The 24,567-nt window shown below is 46.1% G+C and overlaps 2 protein-coding genes and 1 long non-coding RNA gene across 4 annotated transcripts; 2 read left to right on the forward strand and 1 right to left on the reverse strand.

Annotated features, from left to right (window-relative positions):
- The first annotated feature begins 252 nt into the window (after positions 1-252).
- On the forward strand, positions 253-13,230 carry NIPAL3 (NIPA like domain containing 3). Of its 2 annotated transcripts, none has more exons than XM_033080545.2 (12): positions 253-438; positions 1,297-1,630; positions 3,093-3,161; positions 3,249-3,420; positions 3,521-3,580; positions 4,903-5,048; positions 5,659-5,755; positions 6,716-6,851; positions 7,434-7,522; positions 8,212-8,275; positions 9,142-9,236; positions 9,725-13,230. In XM_033080545.2, the coding sequence occupies exons 2-12, from the start codon at positions 1,532-1,534 to the stop codon at positions 9,922-9,924; spliced, it is 1,227 nt and encodes a 408-aa protein (XP_032936436.1). In that variant the 5' UTR covers positions 253-438; positions 1,297-1,531; the 3' UTR covers positions 9,925-13,230. The 2 variants fall into 2 exon arrangements, with proteins under 2 accessions (XP_032936436.1, XP_032936437.1); XM_033080546.1 differs by lacking the exon at positions 253-438 and adding an exon at positions 454-509.
- On the reverse strand, positions 7,457-18,188 carry LOC117007406. The gene is made up of 3 exons (XR_004420128.1): positions 15,481-18,188; positions 14,279-14,355; positions 7,457-7,540 (listed from the first exon to the last, which is right to left on the reverse strand). It is a non-coding gene; the product is annotated as an uncharacterized LOC117007406 (long non-coding RNA).
- Positions 15,421-23,785, forward strand: RCAN3 (RCAN family member 3). The gene is made up of 5 exons (XM_033080547.1): positions 15,421-15,521; positions 18,196-18,438; positions 20,240-20,413; positions 20,875-21,046; positions 21,811-23,785. The coding sequence occupies exons 2-5, from the start codon at positions 18,244-18,246 to the stop codon at positions 22,017-22,019; spliced, it is 750 nt and encodes a 249-aa protein (XP_032936438.1). The 5' UTR covers positions 15,421-15,521; positions 18,196-18,243; the 3' UTR covers positions 22,020-23,785.
- The last annotated feature ends 782 nt before the right edge of the window (positions 23,786-24,567 follow it).

Raw genomic sequence — 24,567 nt, forward strand, 5'->3', positions numbered from 1 at the left:
CGGCAGGTGCCCAATCACAGGCGAGCTCTCTGCGCCTGAACGGCTGGTTTAAGGTGGCTCGGTGGGGTCGCTTTGCGCGTGTGCCTTAAGGCGGCTCCAGCTGCTGTTCGCGCCACGGGGAGCGCAGGAGGAACGAGTCCCACCGGGACAAAGCGGGGAACACGCAGAGCCGCCGCTGTTCCTGCAGCTCGGCGCCGGGAAGCGGCCCGGAGCTCCGGAACCAACCGAGCGGCAGAACGCGGCTTCTTCCGCCCGGCCCCTCAGAGCCCTGCGCCCACAGGCTGGAGCAGATCCCGCCTCCCCACGACAGCCAATCATCGCGCTCATTTGGGGGCCGGGCTTTGATTGACAGCGGTGCGGACCAATCGGATGCGCCGGGCAGGAAGCGGCCGCGGCGCTCTGCCGGGACCCGGAGCTGGAGGCCGGGGCCGGGCTGGGGTGAGCGGCGGGGTCGGTGAATGTCGGGGCCGGGCTGGAGTGAGTGTCGGGGCCGGTGAACAGCGGGGCTGGTGAGTGTCGGGGCCGCCCCGAGGGGCAGGGGAGCGACAGGAGCGGGGCCGGTGCCGCGGAGGGTTCGGTGTGACCAGCCCGTGGCCCGGCCCGGGGGTGTCTGGGCGCTGCGCGCTGCCCGGGCAGGGCTCGCTGACCATGGAGGGGATTTGCTGCCCCATCCCCTCACGAGTGGGTGTTTCGCCCTTTCGCGGTGTTGTGGCGGAGGGAGGGCAGGAGGGCCGGGTCCCGCTGCCGCAGGAGGCGAGCCCGGGCAGTGCCGGGGGCTGGGGGTCGTGCTGAGCCAGCCCTGCGAGGGTCCAGCCTGCCCTGACCCCCTTGGCACAGGGCCCGGGTGATGCTGCTGCTCCCCGAGCTCTCTGTGCTGCCTCCCAGACACCTCCTGAAGTTTGGCTCCGAGGATTTTGGCTCTGAGGAATGCAGGCTGCAGGATTGCCCTGCTTTGACCTCTGCTCGCTGTCATGCCCGGCACGTGGGGATGGGCTGACTCACGGAGCGCTGCTCCCGAACAAACCGGAGCTTCAGGGAGCAGGGAAATGAAAAGCAGGGCTTGGAGGACTCGAGAGTCTTTGTGGTGCTGTTAAATGCCAGCTGAGTGTGTCACCCCTGGGGCCCAGCCAGTTCACAAGAACTTGTAAAGCAAAATCTGAGTTTCTGTCCAAGGCTTTCTAAGAAGACATTTAAAATCTGCTTTGTTTGATTCCAGGGTCTTTCCTCCACTGCAGGTTTGGGACCACTGATTATTTGATCTAATTATTTGCTTTTTATTTCTTTTTTTTCCCTTAGATTCACTTTGAAAGATTCACTGACTGCAGACAGTGGCTCATCCACCCTCCTTCGTGCCTGTGGTGCCCACCCTGAGACAAGGGGAGCAGCAGGACTTGTTTGTGCTCCCCTGAACACAGCATGGATGGCAGGGAGTGGTACCAGACGTTGGTTCCAGCAGGCTCCAAGTCTCTTCTTTAAAGAGAACTTCCAGCATCAAGAAGGCTGAAAAGCAAAAAAAAAAAAAAAAACCAAAATGGAAGGAGGTAACAGCCCCAGTCTGCAGCTGCAGCAGCTCCCGTTGGCCACAGCTGCAGTTTCTGTGCAGCCACACACAGACTCCTTCTCCTACAAGGTCAGCTTCCCACCCCAGCAGGGGAGTTTCCATCCCCAGAAATGATTATTGGAATGGGCTGACAATGCTGCTGCTTTGGGGTTATTTTCTGCAGGAGGGGCTCTGTGTCAGCCATTTGTGGGGTGAGAGAAAAATCAGTTGTGTGTGTGCAGAGCAGAGCTGCAGGCAGGTGTGGCAGGGCTGTGTGGGGATGTTTGGCTGCAATGATTCTGACAGGTGCCTGCTCAGCCCAAGCCATGCAGCAGTAACAGAGCAGAGCTTCTGGTTTTACTCTGTGTATTCAGGTGTTTGAATTTCAGAGGGGTGAGCCCACATGGGGCTGTGATTCCTCCTTGTTCTCCAGCTGGGAACAGATAAATTCCCTCTGAATTGTTGATTCTGAAGGTGCTGAGAAAATCTCAGCAAAAAGGTTTTTTCTGAGACCACAGTCCTGGGCCCTTGTGGAAGGTGACCCAAGTGCTGTCACAGCCCAGAGAACTCTGCACTGAGTGACACAGTGACATCCTCCTGCCACCTTCTCTGTCTGTCCTGGGAACCTCTCTCAGGTGGTTTTGAGTGAAGCTGTTTGGGGTAAATCTTATTTTTTGTGCATTCTGATAAAGAGGTTTTGGTTCTGCTGCTAAGAAGTTCTGTGTATGAGAAAATCAAGATTAGTCCATTTATTCATATTCACATCTGAATGTGAGCTGGGTCATCCCAAATCAATCCAAGTAAGGACTGGGCTGAAGGACCAGTGTTAATGACATTTAATGAGATTTAGGCAGTTGTGGGAGCACACAAATGTTTGGTGGCCTCAGGTTCTTCTCTCCAATCCTCATCTACATCTCCTTTGTGACTCAGCCTGCTTTCCATCCTTTCTTTATTCCAAATTCCATCTTTAGAGCATGAGAATTGTTGCTGAGCTTTGAATGCCAGTGCAGAGGAGGTTGGGAACTGTTTGGGAGCTGTCAGCAGTCCCCTGTGACTTTGGGAATAACTGGTTTATACAAAAAACAGACTAAAATCTGATAATTGGGCTGCCTCATGACCTGGGCTGAATTAGTGACTGCACCAGCAGCTGTCACAAGTGCAGAAGAGCAAAATAGTTGGGAAGCAGAAGTTCCTGATATATTCTCTGTCAAATTCCAGGGCAATAAAATCCTCATAAATGAGTTTTTCAAAGTGATGGTGTGGGGGTTTTTTTTAGCCTTATCTCCCTCCTCTCTGAGGAACTGCAAACTAATTGAAGTCTCCTGGAGAAAGTGGCTGTTGAGTCTTATCTTGCACCTGAGTTCACAGGCACAGCCTTATCTGGAGTGCCCCGTGTCAGTAGGAAGGGACAAACAGGTTTTATTGACAGGTGACCTCTAAAGGTCCCTTCCAAGCAGGCCAGCCCATGATTCAGGAGTGGTTTTTAAAGTCTGCTCTCCTCCAGAGCTCCTTGACAAAATTCAATAATTGTGTGTTCCCTTTGTTTTTGCAGGAGAACTTGATTGGGGCACTCCTGGCTATTTTTGGGCACCTTGTCAGCAGCATTGCCCTCAACCTCCAGGTGAGTGCCTGAAGCAAATACTCATCCTGCTCTGAAATAATCAATCCACCATGCCAAAGCTGCTTTATTCCTGTTTTTCTTGCCTAGAAATACAGCCACATCAGGCTGGCAGGCTCCAAGGACCCCCGGGCTTACTTCAGAACCAAGACCTGGTGGAGTGGATTGTTGCTGCTGGTGCTGGGAGAGCTGGGAGTGTTCTCCTCCTATGCCTTTGCTCCTCTGTCCCTGATTGTGCCCCTCAGTGCAGTGTCTGTTGTGGGTAAGGAGGAAAGAGCCTCAGTGTGTTCAGTGGGAGACTCCTGATTACAGAATTCACTCTTTTTATCTCCTTTTTCTTTTTTTTTTTTTTTTTTTTATAGCTAGTGCAATCATAGGAATTATATTTATTAAAGAAAAATGGAAGCCCAAGGAATTTTTGAGTAAGTACCACGGTTCCTTTTCATTTTCCCTTTGTTTACAATTCATCACACACAGCAGGGCCTCTCAGGAATTATAATTACAGGGATGGCAAGGTCTCATTAGCACCTCTTGGACTAAATGTGTCATCTCATCCACTGTTTATTACAAATGGATTTTTTTTTTTCCTGGCTTGTGCCAAATCCCCTGAACCTCACAGAATTTAGAAACAGCCTGAAGCTGCAGCCCTGATTCTGCAACAGGCACAAGGGAATGAGCTGAATTCCATAACCATGGAGGTGTTTGCAGCAGTGGGGAAAGGGCTGTGGGCAGTGGCAGGCAGGATCAGCCCCAGATCTTGGAGCTTGCTTTATTTACCAGATATTTCTTTATTTATTTAGTAGATATTTCTTTCTTTATCAGATATTTATTTCTTTATTTAGCAGATATTTATTTATTTATTTAGTAGATATTTATTTATTTATTTAGTAGCTATTTCTTTATTTGGCAGATATTTATTTCTTTATTTGGCAGATATTTATTTCTTTATTTGGCAGATATTTATTTCTTTATTTGGCAGATATTTATTTCTTTATTTGGCAGATATTTATTTCTTTATTTGGCAGATCTTTATTTCTTTATCAGATATTTATTTCTTTATTTAGCAGATATTTATTCATTTATTTATTTATTTAGCAGATATTTATTTCTTTATTTAGCAAATATTTCTTTCTTTATTTATCAGATATTTATTTCTTTATTTATCAGATATTTCTTTATTTATCAGATATTTATTTCTTTATTTATCAGATATTTATTTCTTTATTTAGCAGATATTTATTTCTTTATTTAGCAGATATTTCTTTATTTGGCAGATTTATTTCTTTATTTGGCAGATATTTATTTCTTTATTTAGCAGATATTTCTTTATTTGGCAGATATTTATTTCTTTATTTAGCAGATATTTATTTCTTTATCAGATATTTCTTTATTTAGCAGATATTTATTTCTTTATTTAGCAGATATTTATTTCTTTATCAGATATTTATTTCTTTATTTAGCAGATATTTATTCATTTATTTATTTATTTAGCAAATATTTCTTTATTTAGCAGATATTTATTTCTTTATTTAGCAGATATTTATTTATTTAGCAGACTCCACCCGGTACCAAGTTTGTCTCATCTCCCACACCCCCACTGCCCCTGGGGGCTGCAATATTTTGGAGGTGGGACAGGAAGGGCACCCAGGAGTCCCTTAGAGAACACCCTGAGTGTCCTGTGGGGTTAATTCATTAATTGCATGGCTCATTAACCCTGTGCTCTCCTGTTGTGTGCCTGCCCAAGGGCGCTACGTGCTGTCCTTCGTGGGCTGTGGCCTGGCAGTGGTTGGCACTTACCTGCTGGTGACATTTGGACCCAACAGCCACGAGAAGATGACAGCAGAAAACATCACCAGGCATTTAGTGAGCTGGCCATTCCTGCTCTACATGGTGAGGGGCCATGGAGGGTGGGGAGGTTTTCTCCTTGGGGGATTTTCATTTCCAGCATTATTTTTCTTTCTGGTTGCTGGCAATGTTCCTTGTGTTCACTCAGGAACCTGGCACAGCTTTTCCAGGTGTCACACACATGCACAGCTCCTTTTGTTTCTCTGAATTCTGTAGGATGAAGTGTTTCTGACTGAAAATTTATTTGGTTTTTTTCCACACTGACTTTCTCTGGACCCATGAATCTCTTACTGAAAATCCCATTTAATTTGTGTTTTAATGAAGATCATCTTCATTGCCCCAGGATCACTTGTGGAAGCTCAGAGCAGAAAGCAGACTGAGATCTCTCCTGTGAATATTCAGTCAGGACTATTTGATCAGCTGCTTTACCATAAATCCAACACTAAAAGTACCCTGTGTTTCCTGTTCTGCAACAAGCTGCTGAATATCTCCTCTAACTGCAGTCTCAGATGATGCTGAATTTGGTCTGTAATTGTGTGGGATCCCCATTTCCCTTTGATTTGGCCTATTCTAGTTTTTGATTGGTTCAGAATCTCATTTACTGCCAACCCCACATGCTCTGCATCTCTGATATTCTCATTTCTCTCTTTTGTAGCTTGTGGAGATCATTGCTTTCTGTCTGCTCCTGTATTTTTACAAGGAGAGAAATGCAAACTACATTGTCATTATTCTCCTGCTGGTTGCTTTGCTGGGTAAGTTGATATTTTAAGATCTCCAAACAGAAAATTGAGGCATGCAGGGGATTATATTTATTTAATGAATGCCATGAAATGCACTAATTTCCTCCAGAAATGTTCCTGGAGCTGATGCTTAGGATCTTTGGAAAAAAAACCTTTGAATAATTAAGGTTTATTCCCCATCAGACAAATAATCTGCCAAGCACAGAAAGTGCAGGTTATTTATTAGTGTTCTTCATTTTAATCTGGGCACACAAAGGGTGAAAAGAGAGGATTTGACCTACAAGAATTGTCTTAGCTCTGTTCAGATTTGCTGTGTGGTCAAAGAAATGAGGAATCCTCTGCCACCCCAGCTTGTGAGACTGAGTCCTTGATGATTCTGATATCCCACAATGACTTTGGATTTACACTTTTAATATATATATATATATATTTTTAATAGAAATTGTAATCAATTAAACTTTTAAAAGGATGAGTAACAGCAAGTGTACCATGCTGAAATCTGTGTCACAGCTCTCAGTTTTTGCTGTTTATGCACCTTCAGCTCCTGCAGTGTCTTTTCTTTTACTCTTTTTGGTTTTTTGAGCTGTTTGGGGCTGGATTTCAGTGGTGCCTCAGAGGCTCCATGAATTCCAAAGCTCTAATTCTGAATGGCCCAACTTTCAAGAAAGGAAAATATGGGGACTTCCTTATATTTATTAACCAAACCAAATGGAAAATTGTATCCTCCCATCATCTAATTGCACAACACTCTTCAAACACTGACAAACCCAGCAAATGCTCCCAGTCCTGCAGACACTGATGGGAAAATGTTCAGTGATTTCCTGGAGCTTGCAGTGGTGGCTTTGTGGGGAATAAAGCAGGCAGAGCTGGTGGCAGACAGGGCACTGTGCATCCCCTGTTGGGGCTGGCAGCAGCAGGGGCAGGTTTGGGCTGTTGGGGTTGTTCCTGCAGCTGAGTGTGGTGTCCCCACAGGTTCCATGACCGTGGTGACAGTGAAGGCTGTGGCTGGCATGGTGCTGGTGTCCATCCAGGGCAGCCTGCAGCTGGACTCTCCCATTTTCTACATCATGTTGGTGTGCATGATTGCCACAGCCATCTACCAGGCCACGTAAGGACCCCTCTCCTTGCCTGGGGTGGGGTGGGGGGTGGGTCAGCAGCTGTTTGGTACCAGGAAAATTAAAATTATTCAAATAAATTCAAGTAAAATTATCACATTTTCAGAAAATTATCCATTCTCTCCTGTGATCTGTCCCAGGAGCTTGGGTGGTTTTTGCTTTTCCACCAAGTGACACTGCCAGGTGGTTTTAATGCCACCATTCAAGTCTTTGCCAAACCATTTTAGGGCTGAATGGTGGCCAGTGAAATGCAATGGCTAAAATCAAAGTGCAGGATCAGTGTTGTTGGTAATGTGTCTATTTTTAGGGGTTTTTTTCCCCTTTGTGTTTGCAATAACATAAAAAGCTGGGATAAAAGCTTCTCAAAATAGGAGGGACACTGTGGCCCTGAGGTTGGGGCAGTAATTTCAGTGCAGCCAAATCCTCCCTCTCCTGTTCTTTTTATTCATTCCAAGCCCTGCTGCTGTTCTGTGAGAAAAATAATGAATTCCCTTAAATTCATGCATCACTTTGGAAAGGTTTCCAAAAAAAGGCTCCTTCCCAATCAGCCCCTGTTGCCTGGGATTGTGTTGCAGGTTTTTAGCTCAAGCCTCCCAGCTCTATGACTCAGCTCAGATCTCCAGCATTGGCTACATCCTGTCCACCACAGCAGCAATCTCAGCAGGTAAATGCACAAACTTCCCTAAAAAAAAAAGCAAAATATTTTGAAAAATAATCCTCCTGAAGAAGGTGAATACTCAGCAATATGGTGACTTCTGTTTTTTGTCCTCTCTCATCTGCACTGGCTTTGTTTGGTTTTTTTTTCTTTCTAAAAATGTGAATTATCCCATTAGACTGTGCTAAAATTTTCTGTTCAGTGCTATCATTTTGTTTAAAATTTATATTTGAGACTGTTCCTCATTCAATATGTGTTCTTAGATGTGCAGGTAAAATGTTTCCTTGTTATTTATTTTTTTACTTTATTTTCTTTACATTAAAAATGTAAAGAGCAGGAGGCAGAACTGTGTCCTGCTTCCAAGGACATTTCTAGAGGTTGGAGCTGGTTGTTGTTGTTTGGGGTCAAAAGTTTGCACCTTTTTGTAGTTAAATCCAATTTGTTTCATCATTCCAAAATAGTCCCTCTTGTTTATGCTGCACAGGGTCACTTGCATCTGTGTGACACCAGCAGAACTATTTTGGTAGTGAAACTCAAAAAGATTTGTCAAGAATTTGTGTTAAAATAGAAATCAGGACACCTATTTTAAAATCATTAAATAAACAAAGGTGCTGGATGTAAAAATAGGAATCCTGGCTGCTGTGGGTTCTGGCTGCAGGTGGGATTGGGAAAATGTAATGAATTATTTCCTTTTCAAGGAGCAACTTTTTACCTTGACTTCATGGGTGAAGATGTTCTCCACATTTGTATGTTTGCACTGGGGTAAGTGCTCCAGGTTTCCTTGACAGAAAACTCTTGTTTCATGTGACTCCAATTTGAAAAATACAAATCTGTTTTACAAATACCTCTCTGTGGAGGGACAAACAATCTTAGAGAAGAGGCTGAAAGCTTTTTCTCTGTCAGAGAGTGGCCCTTAGAGCTCAGTGTTGTGTTTGGAAAGTTGGTGTAACCCTTGGTAATGCACAATTACACAACAATTAATCACTAAATCCTGGGGATCAGCTTGGGTGCTGAGCATATGGCTTGGTTTTCAAGCTGCCTGCTCATGAATCTGGAAGAATTGTAAAATAACCCAAAGAAACCCTCTCTAGGATTTCAGATTTTGCACCCTGAACTGTGTCTGACTTGTGGAGTTTTTAGAGCATGGAGAAGGCACAATGCAGATCTGATCAGTGAAACATTTCCTGTGTCACTCAGTGTTTGGTGTAATTAGCTCTCCATAATCAGGGGATATTCTCAAATGGCTTTTAGATAAGTACAGAATAAAAAAACAACCCCAAACAACTGGGAGATGATTGTTCTGAACTGCTCCTTGCCCTGTAACAATCCAGATCATGGATTGTTCCCAGTGTTTGCTGGGAGCCTTGGAAAGGTCAGGCTGCTAAATCCTGGAATTCCATCAAAGCAAAACCAAATGTTGCTGTGCTTCCTTTCCCCTGCAGTTATCCAGGAGAACTTTTCTCTCCATTTGATAGAGAAAAGGGGAAGTTGTGCTGGTTGCTGGGGGTGCTCAAGGGGGCTCAGCTTGGACAGAGCCCTGCAATTGTGACTTGGCAGTGCTTGAATTGTGGATGGAATATTCAGTGCTCTCCCTTGCCAGGGATCTCAGATCCTTTCTCCTCCCTCAGGTGCCTCATAGCATTCCTGGGAGTTTTCCTGATCACAAGGAATAGGAAGAAGCCTGTCCCCTTCGAGCCCTACATCTCCATGGATGCCATGCCAGGTAACCAAAGCCCAGGGCTCCATCCCTGTGTGACCAAAGCCCAGGGTTTCATCCCTCTGAGCCTGGGCTGCACAGGGAGGGCTCAGGCTGTGGCTCTGGGCAGGGTTGGGTGGCTCTGGGCAGGGTTGGATGGCTCAGGCAGTGTTACTGGGAATATGAACTGGTTTGAGCATGTGGGACTGGGCTCAGTGCAGCAGGAAGAGCTGAGTTTGGGGATGGCTCAGAAGTGAGGTAGAGGAGCAGAAATTTCCTGAGCTCTGTGGTGAGCTGTGTGGAAGGTTGCAGCACTTGATGAATAACTGAGAGCCATCCCTCATTCACTTGGAGCTTCTCTCTCCATCAGCTGCTCCAGTGCTGAGCACAAAGCCATCCTGTCCTTGATTTAACACCCCAGGAGCTGCTGAGCCTCAGGGACTCCTCATTTCCTGGCTGAACAGAGAGCAGGAAAGATGCACTTTTGTCCCTAACCCGTGGCTCTGCTCTTGCAGGGATGCAGAACGTGCATGACAAAGGGATTGCAGTGCAGCCTGACCTCAAAGCCTCCTTCTCCTACGGGGCCCTGGAGAACAACGACAGCATGCCAGAAATCTACACCCCAGCCACCCTGCCCATCGTGCAGGAGCAGCACGGGCCCAGAGGAGTCTCTGTCCCTCCCTACAGGGTGCTGGAGCACAGCAAGAAGGAGTGAGTGACCTTCAAGGACTGTCAGGAGTTTGTCTGACCTTTATTTATTTACCTGTTCAAATAGCAGCGAGCATAAAGCTGACATTGAGAAGAGTTTCAAGCTCGTCTGGAGCTGAACTTTCCAGGCTGATTATTAAAATAAACAACTTTTTCTAGTTGGGATGTTGGAAGCAAATCCCAGTTGTGCATGGAATTCTGCTGGCTGGGTGTGCAATGATGGAATGGTGAGTGCAGCACTGTGGAACTGATGAGAGGAGATGCTGTGGAAGTGACTGTGCAGTTTTCAGCCCTGCTGGGAGTGGTTTTATCTCCAAACAAGTTTTCAGGAGCTGCTCACAGAGAGAGGAGGACAGGATTTAATCTTTCATTTACAGGGACTCTGACAGATTTCCAGGAAGGCTCTAAATCCTGGTGTGACCACAGAGCTCCCCTGACACAGCAATAAATGGAATTGTTTTGGAACTTGCTGTGTGTTCAGAGCAGCAGAACTGGTGAGAGTGAACACTTTATCCCTTCAAACCCCAATTTTGGGCACTTCTGTTCTGGTGTTGAACACAAGCACTGAGGATGGGGGTTGTTTTCAGAGCACCACTGGATTAAGAACAAAGATGATTTGCCAGTTTTCTGATTTCATAGCAGGAGCTTCCAGGTGGATTAAATGGTGCAGAGGGAGCACTGTGAAGGATGAGGAGAAATGAGAATGATGTGATTGTATCTGGTGGGGAATTTCTGTCATTTTGGACAAAATCTGAACTCTTTATCATGTTTATTTATTTTCTTTCTGATTGAGGCAGGATTTCCAACTTTAGTGGTCCCAACTACTGAAAGGTGTTGCTCAGTTCAGGTGATGTAAGCTGGGGTCCTCCCCCCTATTTTTTCTTTTATAAAAAGGAAGAACAATACTTGTCTGCTATTGTGGATGGCCTGAGGAGGGAAGTAACACAGCCCAGCACTCACTGAGCACAATGGAGCTTTGTGTACTTTGATATTTATCTTTCCAGCTTCCAGGAGATGGCCAGGAGCTGATACTGAGGGAGAATGGGGAGCTGTCAAGTGAGGAGGACAAAGTACAACAGTCACTGGTTATCCTGGCACTTTGATAGCACTGGCTGCTCTAAAATTGGGGTTTTTTGCTGGGAAACTGAATTTTGAGTCTACTCAGTGTGACTTGGGCTGTCTGCACAATGGAATCTTTATTTGGAACTTTATTTATAGGAATAGTTCTCATGTTCTGTGTATTTTTAAGTGATTCCCCCAATAGCAGGGAGTTTGGGACTATCTGAGATCTGGAACAGTGTCTTTCTGCATTTATTTATTTTTATTTGTTAAATTGACTCATGGCCAGTTTCTGTTCCCACTGCCAGAAATTCCCAACAACTCCCCTGACCTGTACATGATTATTCCAGGTTCTTGTTGCTGTAAATGATAACAGAACTGTTCCTTTGCATTTGTTTGCTTTGCCAGCTCTACAGACTGATTCAATCTGGGCACACTTTGGATTGCTTTGGCATTTTTGTGCAGTTTAGAAGAATAACCTTCCCCCTGCACAGGGGCTGTACCCAGGTTTCTTCACCAGCTGGGCACAATTCAGATCTTATCAGTGACATCCCCTGCACTGGAACTTGGGGAACCTCAAGGAATGACAGCTTTCCTTTCACCATCAATACTTTATTTGTGATTAAACAAGATAAGGATGTTAATGGGCTCCTGCTGGGGTGCAGTGACACTGATTTACTGCCTTTGGATGTGGTCATCGATTGTTGGTGAATTTATGGGCAGCTTTTGTTCATTAACAATGCAGAATGAAGCAGTGCAGGGGGGCTGAATGGGAAGGGCACAGCAATTCCTTATCTCTTCCCATTTAATTGGTTGTGCAGCTACAGAACACAGTCTGAAAACAAGCTGTGCTCCAGCACACACTTGTTCCATGGCAATATTCTCTGTGGTTATAAAATAATTCATCAGAAGGGTTTCAGTGTTTGGCTGCTGATGGTCCTGTGTGTGGCACTGCACTGGTCCCAGTTCTAGCAGGGTTTAAACCCAGCAGGGACTGAGCACAGACTTGGACTGAGCACAGATTTGCAGCCATGGATGTCATTGTGTGGGTTTGGCCCTTTCTTTGCAAAGATTCTAAAGGCAAGTCTTGCTCCAAAGCTTTACATAACCATGTTTTATTTGCACAGTCTCTGTGTGCTCAAATAATTCTACTTAATAATGACAGTTCCCTTTACCTGCAGCCACAGAGAAATCTCCTTTTGTTTGCTTCTGGAAACTTCCTGCCACAGGCCTCCACTGGAGGTGGTGTCTGTTTCCACAGCACATAAATCACAATATTTTTGATTATTGTGCCACAGCAGTGGAGCCTGGGATGTTCTTTGGGCCATGACTGAGGGGCTGCACCTCACTCCTGTTTGCTGCTGCTGTTCAATCTTAGAATGGGGCTGGTTTTGTTTGTTTGTTTTATTTTATGCACTTCCCTCTTTCTTGCTTTTTCTCTCAGTCTTCCAAAAAATGTTATTTTCTACTCTTCAGCCTAAGAAAAGGCTGAGCAGGGCCCAGAGAAACCAAGTATCTTGTTTAAACTTGACTGAAGGACTTGTGTGTTCTTTCTGCCTCTCTCAGGAGTGAATTAAACTCCTCACCTCCCTTCTAGTTGAAACAGGAAGGGTTTTGCACCCTCACACTGAGCTTTCCCAGAATATTTGTTAGTCTGAGGTGACCATGGCCATGCTGGAATTGCAGTAAATATTTACAGCTGAGCAGCACAGGAAGGTTTAAAGGAGAGAGGAGCCCTGTGCCACATTCCAGGGTGAAAAATGACTGAAGTGTTGTACAGCACACTCTGATCTGTGCATGTCAGCACTGCAGGGCTCAGCAGTGCCCTGCACAGCACCCCAGATCCCAAATGGAAAGGATTTCTCAGCACCAGGAGCTGCTCCAGCACTCTGTGAAGGAGCAGCTCCTTGGGTTCATCCCTTGGCATCTCTTACCTCCACCCTGTGTGGCTCCTGGATGCACAGAGCACTTCAAAGATCCTCAGTGTGTATTTTATGTGTAACTTAACTCTGTGGGGCACAGCTGAATGTATAAAATCTGCCTACACCATTCTCCTTTCACCTTAAAATGTGTAAATAAATCAAGCTTTACACTCTTGCACTATAAAGGACAATTGCTTCATTTTTCACAGGCAGTGTTGCATGTCTGTTTAATTCTATTTGTCTTTCAGGTGAGACAAATGAAACCAAACTTTGAATAAAAGATTGTGGTAAAATGAAACTTTGAATAAAAGATTGTGGTAAAACCCATGGAATTCTGGCTTGCTCCATGCTCCTGGTAGAGATTTAATTGACCAAAAATGTCTTGGGAGAGGCTAAGACAGGATTTAGGTGACTAAAGTGTGTATTGAAAGAAATCTGTGTCTGTTTTTAACAGGATGCTTGTAAGTGAAATGCAGATTTTACAGCATTACTAATGCTCCCAGTTTCACAGGAGTCTCAGCTGTAGCAAACATGCAATTCACTTTTAAAAATTCATTTTACAGGGCTTAAAAAAAAATTAGTGTTTAATATTTTGGAGAAGAGCTTGAAATAGTGATTGAAGGAGGAGGAGGAACACAAACCCAAAATCATTATTTTTGGCCTGACTAGTGATACTTTTTACTGAAATTGAGGTTCTCTGAGACATCCAAACCCTCTGATGAGAGCTGGGAATGCCCTGCTGTGGGAGGTGTCATCCCTGAGCCACTGGGCACCACACAGGACTGCAGTAAGTGACAGAAAAGTGGCAATTTAGCTTAATTGACTGCTTGCCAACCTAATTAACACTCACCAGATGGGTTTTCAGTCCATGGGGAGAAGCAGAGGAAAACCCTCAGGACACTTTTAATTAAATGTATCTCTTGGGGTCCCAAACCACAAAAGGAGAAAAGACAAACAACCCCAGGGGATTGGTGTTGAAATTCACTGAATCCCTGGATTCCCTGATCCCCAGGATTTCTGATAAATGTGGTAGTGCTTTGTTAACACCCATTCAAGGGTTTGTGGTTTATGTTACAAGTGTTTAAGTGCTGATACAAAGATGTGCCATCGATGTCAGGAGTGTTACAGGAGTGATACAACCGAGGTGTTATTGCAAGAGACAGAATGCTTTAAATGCCACTGAAGTGGACACAAATGTTGGAGTTAGTGGTATTAAAGCAGAATATATTGCTGGCCAGAAGGGAAAATGTGGTATTGAATCGATAAAGCAGAAGATTGCAGCAAGGGAGGGCTGAGGATGGAGAGTGACCATTAGCACCTGAATTTGCAGTGCATCTACACTGCACAATCCCTTCACCTGCACGGGGAGACTGATCTTACCTCGCTGCACTGAGATCTGCTGGGCTCTGTTCTCATGGGGGAAAGGGGGACAAATCACTCAGCATCTCTCTCTGTTTCTGAAATGTAAAAGAAAATATTTCAGCCACAGAAATTCCACTACTTCTATCATAAACCCACGCTGTCTTCTGCCTTTCCAAGTGAGGATAAAGCTGTTGAACTCAGTGAAATGCAATAGTTTTGTGTGTGGGTTTTTTGTGAAAAACCAAAGACAGGCTGTAAGTTTGAGCTTTCTTTAGAGGTAAAAGTGCACGGGTCCTGATGTATCCTGCAGCTCAGATGATGGCTGGCTGAAATCATCTCATGGCCGGATTAAGCTCGGAGGAGAACACAAACTGTCACTGCTCCCAGCTGGCAGCTGGCCGAGGCTGATGGCAGAGCCATGCCCATTAATGCCAGCGAGGAATCCCAGACTCGTTTGGATGGGAAGGGACCTCAAATCCCACCCGTGCCAAGGCAGGGACACCTCCCACTGTCCCCAGTGTCCAGCCTGGCCTTGGGCACTGCCGGGATCCAGGGGCAGCTCCTTCCTCCACAGCAGCCGCCAGCTCCGAGGGCGATTTGCAGCATTTTAAAACAAATTCTCATCTCTCTGAGCTCAGCCATTCCCACAGGGATCCAGGGCTGGATCAGGGCCATAAAAACACGGCCTGAAGTGTCCCCGGACCGCTTTTGGGGAGCCTCAAACGCCCCGGGGGAGGCGGCGGCGGGGCCGGGACCGGGACCCCTCAGCGGGGCCGGGGCATGCGCAGAGCCCCCGTCTCCCTCCCTCCTTTCCCTCTCTCTCTCCCTCCCTCCCTCTCTCCCTCCCTCCTTTCCCTCTCTCCATCCGGGTCACCGACCCCCCTCACACGTTCCCTCAGCTCCCGTGAGGGGGGGGGACACGCGCGCAGCCGCGTTCCCGCCGCCGCCCCGCCCCGGGACCCGCGGGCGCTGCGCGCTCCCGCCGCCCCTCACGGACCCCGCTCGCTCCCGCCGCCCCTCACGGACCCCGCGCGCTCCCGGCGCCCCTCACGGACCCCGCGCGCTCCCGCCGCCCCTCACGGACCCTGCGCGTCCCTCACGGACCCTGCGCGCTCCCGCCGCCCCTCACGGACCCCGCGCGCTCCCGGCGCCCCTCACGGACCCCGCGCGCTCCCGCCGCCCCTCACGGACCCCGCGCGCTCCCGCCGCCCCTCACGGACCCCGCGCGTCCCCGCCGCCCCTCAGGCAGAGCCGTCCGCAGGTGAGCTGAGACGCGGCCCCGCCGGAGCCGCCCCCGGGCCGGGCCGTGCCGCGGGTGCGGGTGGGGAAGTTGTTTTCATCCTCTCTCAGGGCGGACATGGAGCGTTCGGGGTTTTTGAATTAAAGAATATCGGCAGCCAAGGCTCCGGCCCCCGCCCCGGGTTTGTCCCGCCAGGGGAGCTCCGTGGGCTCTGCGGGATCAGCCCCAGCGTTTGGAAGGTGGGAAGGGTTAAAGGCCACCCAGTGTCACCTGCCATGGCAGGGACACCTGTCAGTCCCAGTGTCCAGCCTGGCCTTGGGCACTGCTGGGGATCCAGGGACAGCCACAGTGCCAGGCCTCCCCACCCTCACAGGAAAGGATTTTTTCCTGTTTGCTCCCCATCAGAGCAGGTTGAAGTGTTCCTGTGGCGATTGCCAGCCCTGCCATTCCTTGGACAGGGGGATGAGGCTCTGAGCTGCCAAGGAAAACTCCCCGGTGCTGCCTGTGCCCGTGAAGAGCTGCAGCTCCCCATGGCAGAACTGCTTCGCTTTATTTTCAGATGATTTTTAACCTTCTGTGAAGTTGGGGAGTTTGTTTATAAGCATTTCCCTGTCAGTATTTAAATGATAAGCAGGTGGTAATGCTCAGAAGAAAGGACTTAGTGGAAGGTCTGATCCCAGAGGCTTTAGTTCTTTGGGATCATTTATTTGTGCTGTTTAATCTGAAATCTATGAGGGAGGGAGTGATCTAATAGTTTGCTAATGAGTATTGCAATGAAATTACTTATAATTTTATTGCTGTTAATACTATGATAAGGATAAGCTGATTGTAATAAATAACTTAGATTTGCATATCTCCATTCATATCAGACAATTTAGGAATAGGAATCTGTCACCTTTCCAAGGAGGTAAGTGAAGAAATTCCCTTTTTCCTGAAGCAGAGCAGTTTGGCTGTTACACTGATAATCACATTCCTGTACCTGTCAAGTTTGGAGTGTTCTTTTTCTGATTTTGATGCTTTCTAATAATTGCACAGTAAATAGTTCTACCCAGTCTGTTCAAATAACAATTCTCACAGGGCTGTTTCTCACTGTACTTCTGAATTAATATTCATACATGAGTCTTGCCTGTCTCATCCTGATGTCAGGGAGCTGCTGGAGATTCTTGCCTTGCTCAGTAATCAGTGTTTTGGATTGATTTGGGTGAAGTAATGAAAAAAGAGTTATCTGAGAAAAAAAACACAGAATTAACTGCATAGGTTTATGATTTAAAATAACAGAACTATGATGAAATCTTAATTAAAAAAAAGAAAGAAATACAGTAAAATTGCCATGTATAGAGCAGTGTTCTCTGCAGAAGAGCTGTCACACCTGGCTTTGGTTTAATGTCACAGCTGCCCTGACTTTGTTTTGCAGACAGCCTCAACTTGACCAAATCTTGAGTTGCTCTGTGAGTTCCTCCCTCCAGGTTTGATTCACCACTCATTCAGTATTTGAGTTTACTTTCCAAACTCTCATTTTTTCCCTGCCAGTGTTGCTGTCTCCTTGTTGGGGTCTCCCTGTGTTTTGGGCAGAGCAGAGCAGCTGTTGGGAGCAGTGTTTGTGGTTTGAACCCTCAGCAATGTGGATCCAAACCAGGCCAGGCTGGGTTTTGCTCTCAGTCCCCCAGGCCTGGCTGGCTCTGGGTTCTGTCCTGGTGCTGTTGGGATGAGCCCACATCTCCTCAGAGCCAGATGGTGCCTTTTGTTTGCACCATTCTGGCACATTTTTGTTCCTTTTCTCTTCCCTCCTTGCATGAATCAGCAAGCACAAGGACTGAGGTTTCCACCAGCTGCCTGTTTTCCCAAATTTCCATCCTTCCTCCGTGCTGGGCAGCAGAATTGAGATCCCAGGTGTGTGCCTGGGGTTGGGATGGGGCAGTCCCTGCCATTAACCCAGTTAATCCCCCTCATTAGGCAAACATTCAAATGAGATCATTGCCAATAAAACATTACACATTTACTACCTGTTTTTAGTGTTGTGTCACAAATTATCCCTCTTTCCAAACCAGAGCTGGACCTGTTTTTCTCTCAACAGAACCTCAGGAGTTTTGCAGGGATGGCTGGCAGAAGCTCTACTCCTGTAAAATCTTTTCTAATGTATAAAATATATTCTGATATTTTTTATTTAGTCTCTTCCTTCTTTGCATTTTTTTTGTCTTGATATTTACTCCAGTCTGTAGGTACTCTCACCTATGGGAAAGGTGTAGGGGAAGGACATTTCCTCACATCAGGAGATTTTAGATTTTGGTTGGCTTGGAGAAGCTTTGGAGAGATGATTTAACTTTGTCCACGTGCTCTCATTGATGAATAAATTATTTTTTCAGATACCAGAGGACTGCTCTGATTAGCCAGGAAATGGTTTTAATTATTAAACAAGAAATTGTTGCTCACTGTAAAGTGTGCCTTGGAGAAAAGCTTCTAGAACAGTGCTGTCATTTTGGATTCCTGTCAGAGCAAAGGGAGGAGGAATTGCAGTTTCTTCACGGGGTGGTTTTATCTTGCTCTTGAAGGAGCAGCAGAGCCCTCCCTCCATCCTGCTGATTCGTGGGGGACAGAACAAATCCCCTGTTGATTGCTGTTGTGTGTGCAGTGATTTGCCTTCAGCAGTGGCTGCAGGAAGATGTGATCTCCTCACTTTTGGGTTTTTGGCTGGCAGGGCCCTGCTGGGAGCTGGAAGCTGGGCAGGAGCTGCTGGGGGGGAAGGATGCTCAGGGATTCCATGAAGTCCTGGACTGACAGCCAGTCAGACCTGTACAGCAGCGACCAGGAGGAGGAGGAGCAGATGATCTTTGGAGAAAATGAAGAGGATTTGGAAGAGATGATGGATTTAAGTGACTTGCCTACCTCACTCTTTGCTTGCAGTGTTCACGAGGCCGTGTTTGAGCTGCAGGAGGAGAAGGTAAGGGGGAAGGAGTTCTCAGTGTTCACTGGACATTTCTGTCTGCATTTTCAGTGTATTAATGCACATTATAACTGAGGGAAAAGCCAGCCTAGAGCATTTTCCTGCTAAGCTCAGAGCAGTTACCCAAGGCAGATAACACCACACTTCTCTGGCCTTGGAAATTGTTGATAAGAATAATGCTGCTCCCATGAAAAGCTCTTCTGATTATTACTTGTTTCCTCTTTATCCAAACATCATGATACAGCATCCAAAGGCAGATTTCAATAAAATCAGAAATAAAAAAAAAGTATTAAATTGATAAAAATTAAAAATAAAATCTGCCACTGTAAATGTTGTATTTCAAGGCAAGGATCCTGTTAAAAGAATGATACAAATTTACAGGATGTGTGTTCTGATTTGAACACTTTGAGAGTGGCTTATGAAGACCTTGTAATAAAGTAAAATTTATCTGGCCTGTTAGCATTTTATCCAGTCAAATCTTAATTCCCTTTGCTTCCAAGAGCCTCAGGAATAATGAATTCCATTACATGAAAGAATTCCCACACTGTCCTTGCATCCCAGGTGTGTCCTGGCAGCCTTTTGGTCTGGACTCATTAAAGGATTTTGTGTTTCACACTGCACCTGGAAGTGTTGTATCAGTTTAGTTCAGAGAGCAGGAGGTGAGGAATGCAGGCAGGGTAAAAGCACATTTTGTTTCATTCTCTGCTGTTCCCTTTGTGAGGGGAATGGCAGCACTGGAACATCCTCACCCTTCTCAGCTGCAGTTCTGTGTTGGTCAGAGACTAAATTTGGCCTTTGTGCAGAGGTTTTGTGATTCAATAAAGACCCTGGTGTTGTGTGGGTTGGAGAAAATAGGGCAAAAACCCATTATTTGTGTTATTTATGTTATATATTACATTATTTTGTGTTACTGTTCTTGTGAGGGAAGGCATCACCAGGATTTTTTGGGAGAGATCAGAGTCTGTTGGAATCAGGCAAATTAACTGCGGTCCCTGGGAGGAGTTTTTAATTGAGAATTCCTCTTCTGCCTATTCTCTTATGTAGATCTCTAAATAACAGAATATTATCAGAACTCAGTAAATAAAACTACAAAGAGATTTCTCATCCTGGGATTTAAATCTGACTTTTTATAGTGGATGAAAATCTACACAAGAGATTTCCTGCTGCATTTACACATGGGGAAAAAAAAATCTGTAAATGAGGTCTCTTGTGGATCAGAGAGCTGGTAAATTAATTGCATTTCATAATTGAAAATTATTAATTGGATTTCAGAACCATGAAATTGATTTTCATGACAATGCAGTTACCAGTCTTTAAAGAACTTGAGGATAAGATTTCATGTTCAATAAACCATGGATTTGTTTTCAGTTTTTTTGGTTTTGTGTTTACTGTGCAAGAGACAAAAATCTCGTGTTGATTATCTTACTCATGCTGATAAATTTGACATTTTCCTTACATAATCAATACTTTGGTTTATCTCATGCAGGAATTACTGATCTGCAGGGTGTTTTTGTAGCTCCTTGATGAAAGCCATGTACAAGTACCAGTAATTTTGGAGACCTGCACCTCTGAGCAGCTCTCACTAGGTGGCACTTGGTGTATTCAGAGTTTTTGGGCTCGTTCACATCGGTTTTCTCTTGGGATTCAGATGGACCCAGCGAGGCAGAGCTGTGCTGCCCTGAGTGTGGATTTACAGGCAGGGAGGGAGGAGTGGGATGTGCAAATTGAGGTGATTTGGGAGAGCAGAGCAAAGGAAAATATCCTTTCCTGGAGTGAGAATATTTGTGCTTGTCCCCAGGAAAGGTTTGAAGCACTTTTCACAGTCTATGACGAGCAGGTGACGTTCCAGCTCTTCAAAAGCTTCAGGAGGGTGAGGATAAACTTCAGCAACCCCGAGGCAGCAGCACGAGCTCGGATAGAACTGCACGAGACCGACTTCAGCGGCAAGAAACTGAAACTTTACTTTGCACAGGTACAGTGGGACAGGGAGAGCTTGCACCTCTCTCCTTGTTTCTTTATTCCTCCTTTCCCACAAGCTTCATTTGGGATAAATACCTGAAATCACCTCATTGTTCTACACTGAGCTGTGCCAAAATTGGAGGGCACAGTTTTGGTTTTTATCTTGGGCTGAGATTGGTTGGGACAGGTTCTGTGCAGTGACCAAACCACCCTCCCCCAGACACATAGATGGGAAAAATGTTAATTTGTTTTCTGAAACAGAGTAAGTGGCTCCCAAATTCTCTGTGTGAGAGGTGCTTTGTCCCTGTTGTGTTGGCACAGCAGTTCCCTGAGGTGTTGTACCAAGAGCTGAACTCGTTTTGTTTTTTAAAGCTAGGCTGAATTAAGTGCAGGGCATGGATGTGCATTTGAGGAAATAAACCAAATAAAAAGGGAATTAATAATTGTGCTGCCTGTGTCCTGCTTTGCCTGCAGGTGCAGGTGTCCAGTGAAATTGGGGACAAGTCCTACCTCCTTCCTCCACAACCTGTGAAGCAGTTCCTGATTTCCCCCCCTGCCTCTCCCCCAGTGGGGTGGAAGCAGAGTGAAGATGCAACTCCTCTGATCAACTATGACCTGCTCTGTGCAGTCTCCAAGCTGGGCCCAGGTGGGAAATTCAGCTGCTTTTGTTTGGCACTTCCCTTCAAAAGTGGTTATTGAGGGAGTTCATCCACTTGTCCTATGAGAAGAAACTTGAGTTTCTGTTATGTGATGTTTCTTAGCTGAATGAAATGATCCATCACTTTCTTTACTTGATTATTTAATTGATTGAAAGTGTAGCACAGGACAGGGCTGTGAGGGAGTGGCTCCATCACACCCATGTATTGAATTCTGTCAGAGCCTCAGGATCAAGGAACAATCAGAGAAATGAGAAGTTCAGTCTCTTGCAGATGAGCAGCTCCAGCTGTTAAGGATGTCTGGATGCCAATATGGACTTTTTGGGTTTAATCATCAACTTGTGTCTAAGCCTTCCTGGGAAATGTGGTGTTTGCTTTCTGTGAAAAGCAGGAAATGGGGAGGCTTGATGTGCTCAGATGCTTTTGTAGCTTTTCATTTACAAATGTCACAGAAGTATACAGCACAGATGATGTCACTTGGAAATGTGTTTGCTGCTTGTGCTCTGATGTCTTCCTGGGAGCTTTTCACATCCCTCCCTTCCTCTAAATGGCAATTAAAAGATTGATTGTATTCAAAGTGTGCTGTAACTACAGGGGCTGTTTTAGGGCATTTCAGAGGTGTGGTGAAGAGTGGAGGTTGAGCACATCAAAGATGGGATGGGAATGAATGATTATTTTCTTGTGTTATTGAAGTTCTGGAGGGGTTTTTGAGCTGAATGCTTTTTTTAATGTGCCTCTTGCTGGCTGCTCTCAGGGGAGAAGTACGAGCTGCACGCAGGGACAGACTCCACCCCCAGCGTGGTTGTGCACGTGTGTGAGAGTGAGACAGAGGAGGAGGAGGAGATCAAGAACCCCAGACAGAAGATCCTGCAGACGCGGCGCCCAGACCCGCCCCCCACCATCCTGAGTGACTCCAAAGCCTTCGAGCGTGCCCTGGAGGTGGGAGGGACAATGCCCTGTTAGAGCTGAGCTGCTCCCTGCTGCCAACACCGGTCCATGTGTTGCTGTCTGTGCTGCTGCTCTAGGTCACTACAGATCTGACTTGTAGTTGTCTCTCATGTTCAAGATTTTGGATGCCAATGCTCTGAAAAGCACTTTAATTTTAGGGACTAGTCCCCTCCCCTGAGTGTAGCAAATCCACCTGACTTGAAATAGTGACAATTAGGGAGTCTGGCTGTGTTTTGGTTTTTTAAGATGTCACCCTTTGCTCTCTGTTGTACAGTGTGATGTTCCAAGTGCTGAAATAATCTCCTGTCACGAGTGGCTTCCAGCAGGTTCCTTGTACAGCAGCTAAAAGCTGATGTGTCCAGCAGCTTCCAGTGAATCCTGTGTTAAACACGAGTGACATGCACTGTCTGTGCTCACATTCCTTACCAGCTGAGGTGAGGGTTCACCTTTGCTTCTCTCAGAAATACCAGCTGTGTGTTTGCAGTCTGACATGAGGCACAAATACAGGAGGAGCTGGATCAGGGGTTGGTGACTGCAGGGAGGAGAACAGCTCAGAGTCTGTCACCAGCACCCCTGCTCTGCTGTCTGTGTGGTGCAATGACACCTAATTAGGAGTTAATTACAGTGGTGGAGTGAAACGTGGATCCAACTGTTGAGTGTGTTGTGTCTGATCCTCTCTGACAATCTGGGGATGTTTATTCCTCTCCAGGCCTTGGGACAGCCTCCACATCTGAATAAATCCAGTGACTGTTAGGTCCTGGCAGGAGCTAAACCATCCAAGGGTTAATTGTTAACTTCTCCAGTCTGTTTTGTATTTTCAAAGACAATCAGTTGCCTGGCTTAGCCAGTTTTTATGCAGTTTCAGCCCTTGTTTGCTGTTTCTCTGTGTGGCCTCCTGTGTGTCTGACAGCACCTGCTGCTTCTGACACCAGGGTGCATCTTTTAGAATCCAGATCTTTGATTTTGTGATCTTGTGTTAAGTGTTTTAGTAGGAGGAAAATATGCCTTGGTATAACAACACCTGCTCCTGTGCTTTTATGCTATTTTATAGCCTAACTTTTTTAGTCTAGACAGATTCTTTTTTTCTATTTAAAAAGATAAAATGATTTGTGAACAAACCAGGCTGCTGATGTTCCTGTGTAGAAATCATGCTGAAATTCAGATTTTTCAGGTTCATTTCAGTGTGTTTCAGTTGTACCTGACGTGCTTCTTGAACTCCCAGGAGTGTTCTCACAGGGGGAAAAGTTGGGCAGGGATTCTCATGGATGTGAAAGTTTTCAGCTCTGTGTTGTGCTGCTCAGGATCCCTCCTGCCACCAGCTTCAAATGGGATCCTGCAGGCAGCTCCCTGCTCCAGAGGCAGGAATAGGACAGGGAACAAAGGCAGGGAAATGGGGTTTGTCCATCTCTCACAGGTGGGATATTGATGCATCTCTTCAGGAATTGAAATCACTGCAAGCCCAGCTTCACAGTCTCACTGCTCTGTGGAATAAAGGTAAAAAGCCCAACAAAAACCTGTGTTACCCAGCAGGCTTGTGGATTTATGAAATTCCACAAGTCCAGGTTGGATTCTCTGTGGTGTTTCTATTTTTTAAATGATTTCTTTTCTAGCCCAGTGTAGAAGTTGCTGTAAGTAGGAGTAAGTGGAAAACCTCCAGAACAGTTTTATAAGGAGACTCGAGTGTGACATTGTTGATGTATAAATGTGTAAAATGTGGAACAACATTCCAGCACTTTCCATTGTGTAAAGACACTTCAAATAAAACAATGCAGTGCCATTCACAGGTGGGATTTGAGCTGTGTTCCATGCTGGACCAGGTGAATGTTGAGAGTTTTGATGGTGGTGGGATGGGGACTCCGTGTGCCAGGGACCCACAGGGGGGATTTGGGATCCTCAGAGGGACCCCTCAGGGTGGGGAGGAGGAGCCAAACAGGCTTCAAAGCTTTCATGGAGCCATTGATCAACACCAGGAGTGGTTCTGCTCCTGGCAAATGAAGCTGGAGTTTGTTTATTCCCTCCACACCACGATTCAGAACCTGTCCCTCCCAATCTGACCTGCTGCTCAGGGCTGTTTTTAGCAGCAAGCTTGCACAGAGGCACCAACTCAGCCCTTTCTGAGCCTGCACTTTGTATAAATAAATACCCCAAATTCCTTCCAAGTGTTCTCCTGAAACGTGGTGTTTCTGTGTGTTCTGGAGTTATGGGAGTGCTTTGGTTTTATAAAACAGAGGAGCTGGATTGCAGCTCCTCCTTCTGCCTTGTCACAGAACTGCTGCCCCTGGAGGGACCCTGTGCAGAAAATTCCAATTGCTTCCTTTATTCCCTGCAAGGTTTCATTCCCATTTCTGTCTGGGTTTGGATTTGGGATATATTTGAGCCCAGAACAGAAGGCTGGTTTGTGAATCTTACTGGGTTTTGTTTATTTGCTCCACTCTCCGTGTAAAATAATATCCCAGAAAACCCTCCTGAACCCCCACAGACCCCCCAGGACCCTCTGAACCCCCCCCAAAATCCCTCTGAACCCTCCCAGGACTCCCGAGGACCCTCCAGGTGTTCTCAGGAC

Source organism: Catharus ustulatus, chromosome 26 (genome assembly GCF_009819885.2).
Source record: "Catharus ustulatus isolate bCatUst1 chromosome 26, bCatUst1.pri.v2, whole genome shotgun sequence".
Lineage (NCBI taxonomy): Eukaryota > Metazoa > Chordata > Aves > Passeriformes > Turdidae > Catharus > Catharus ustulatus.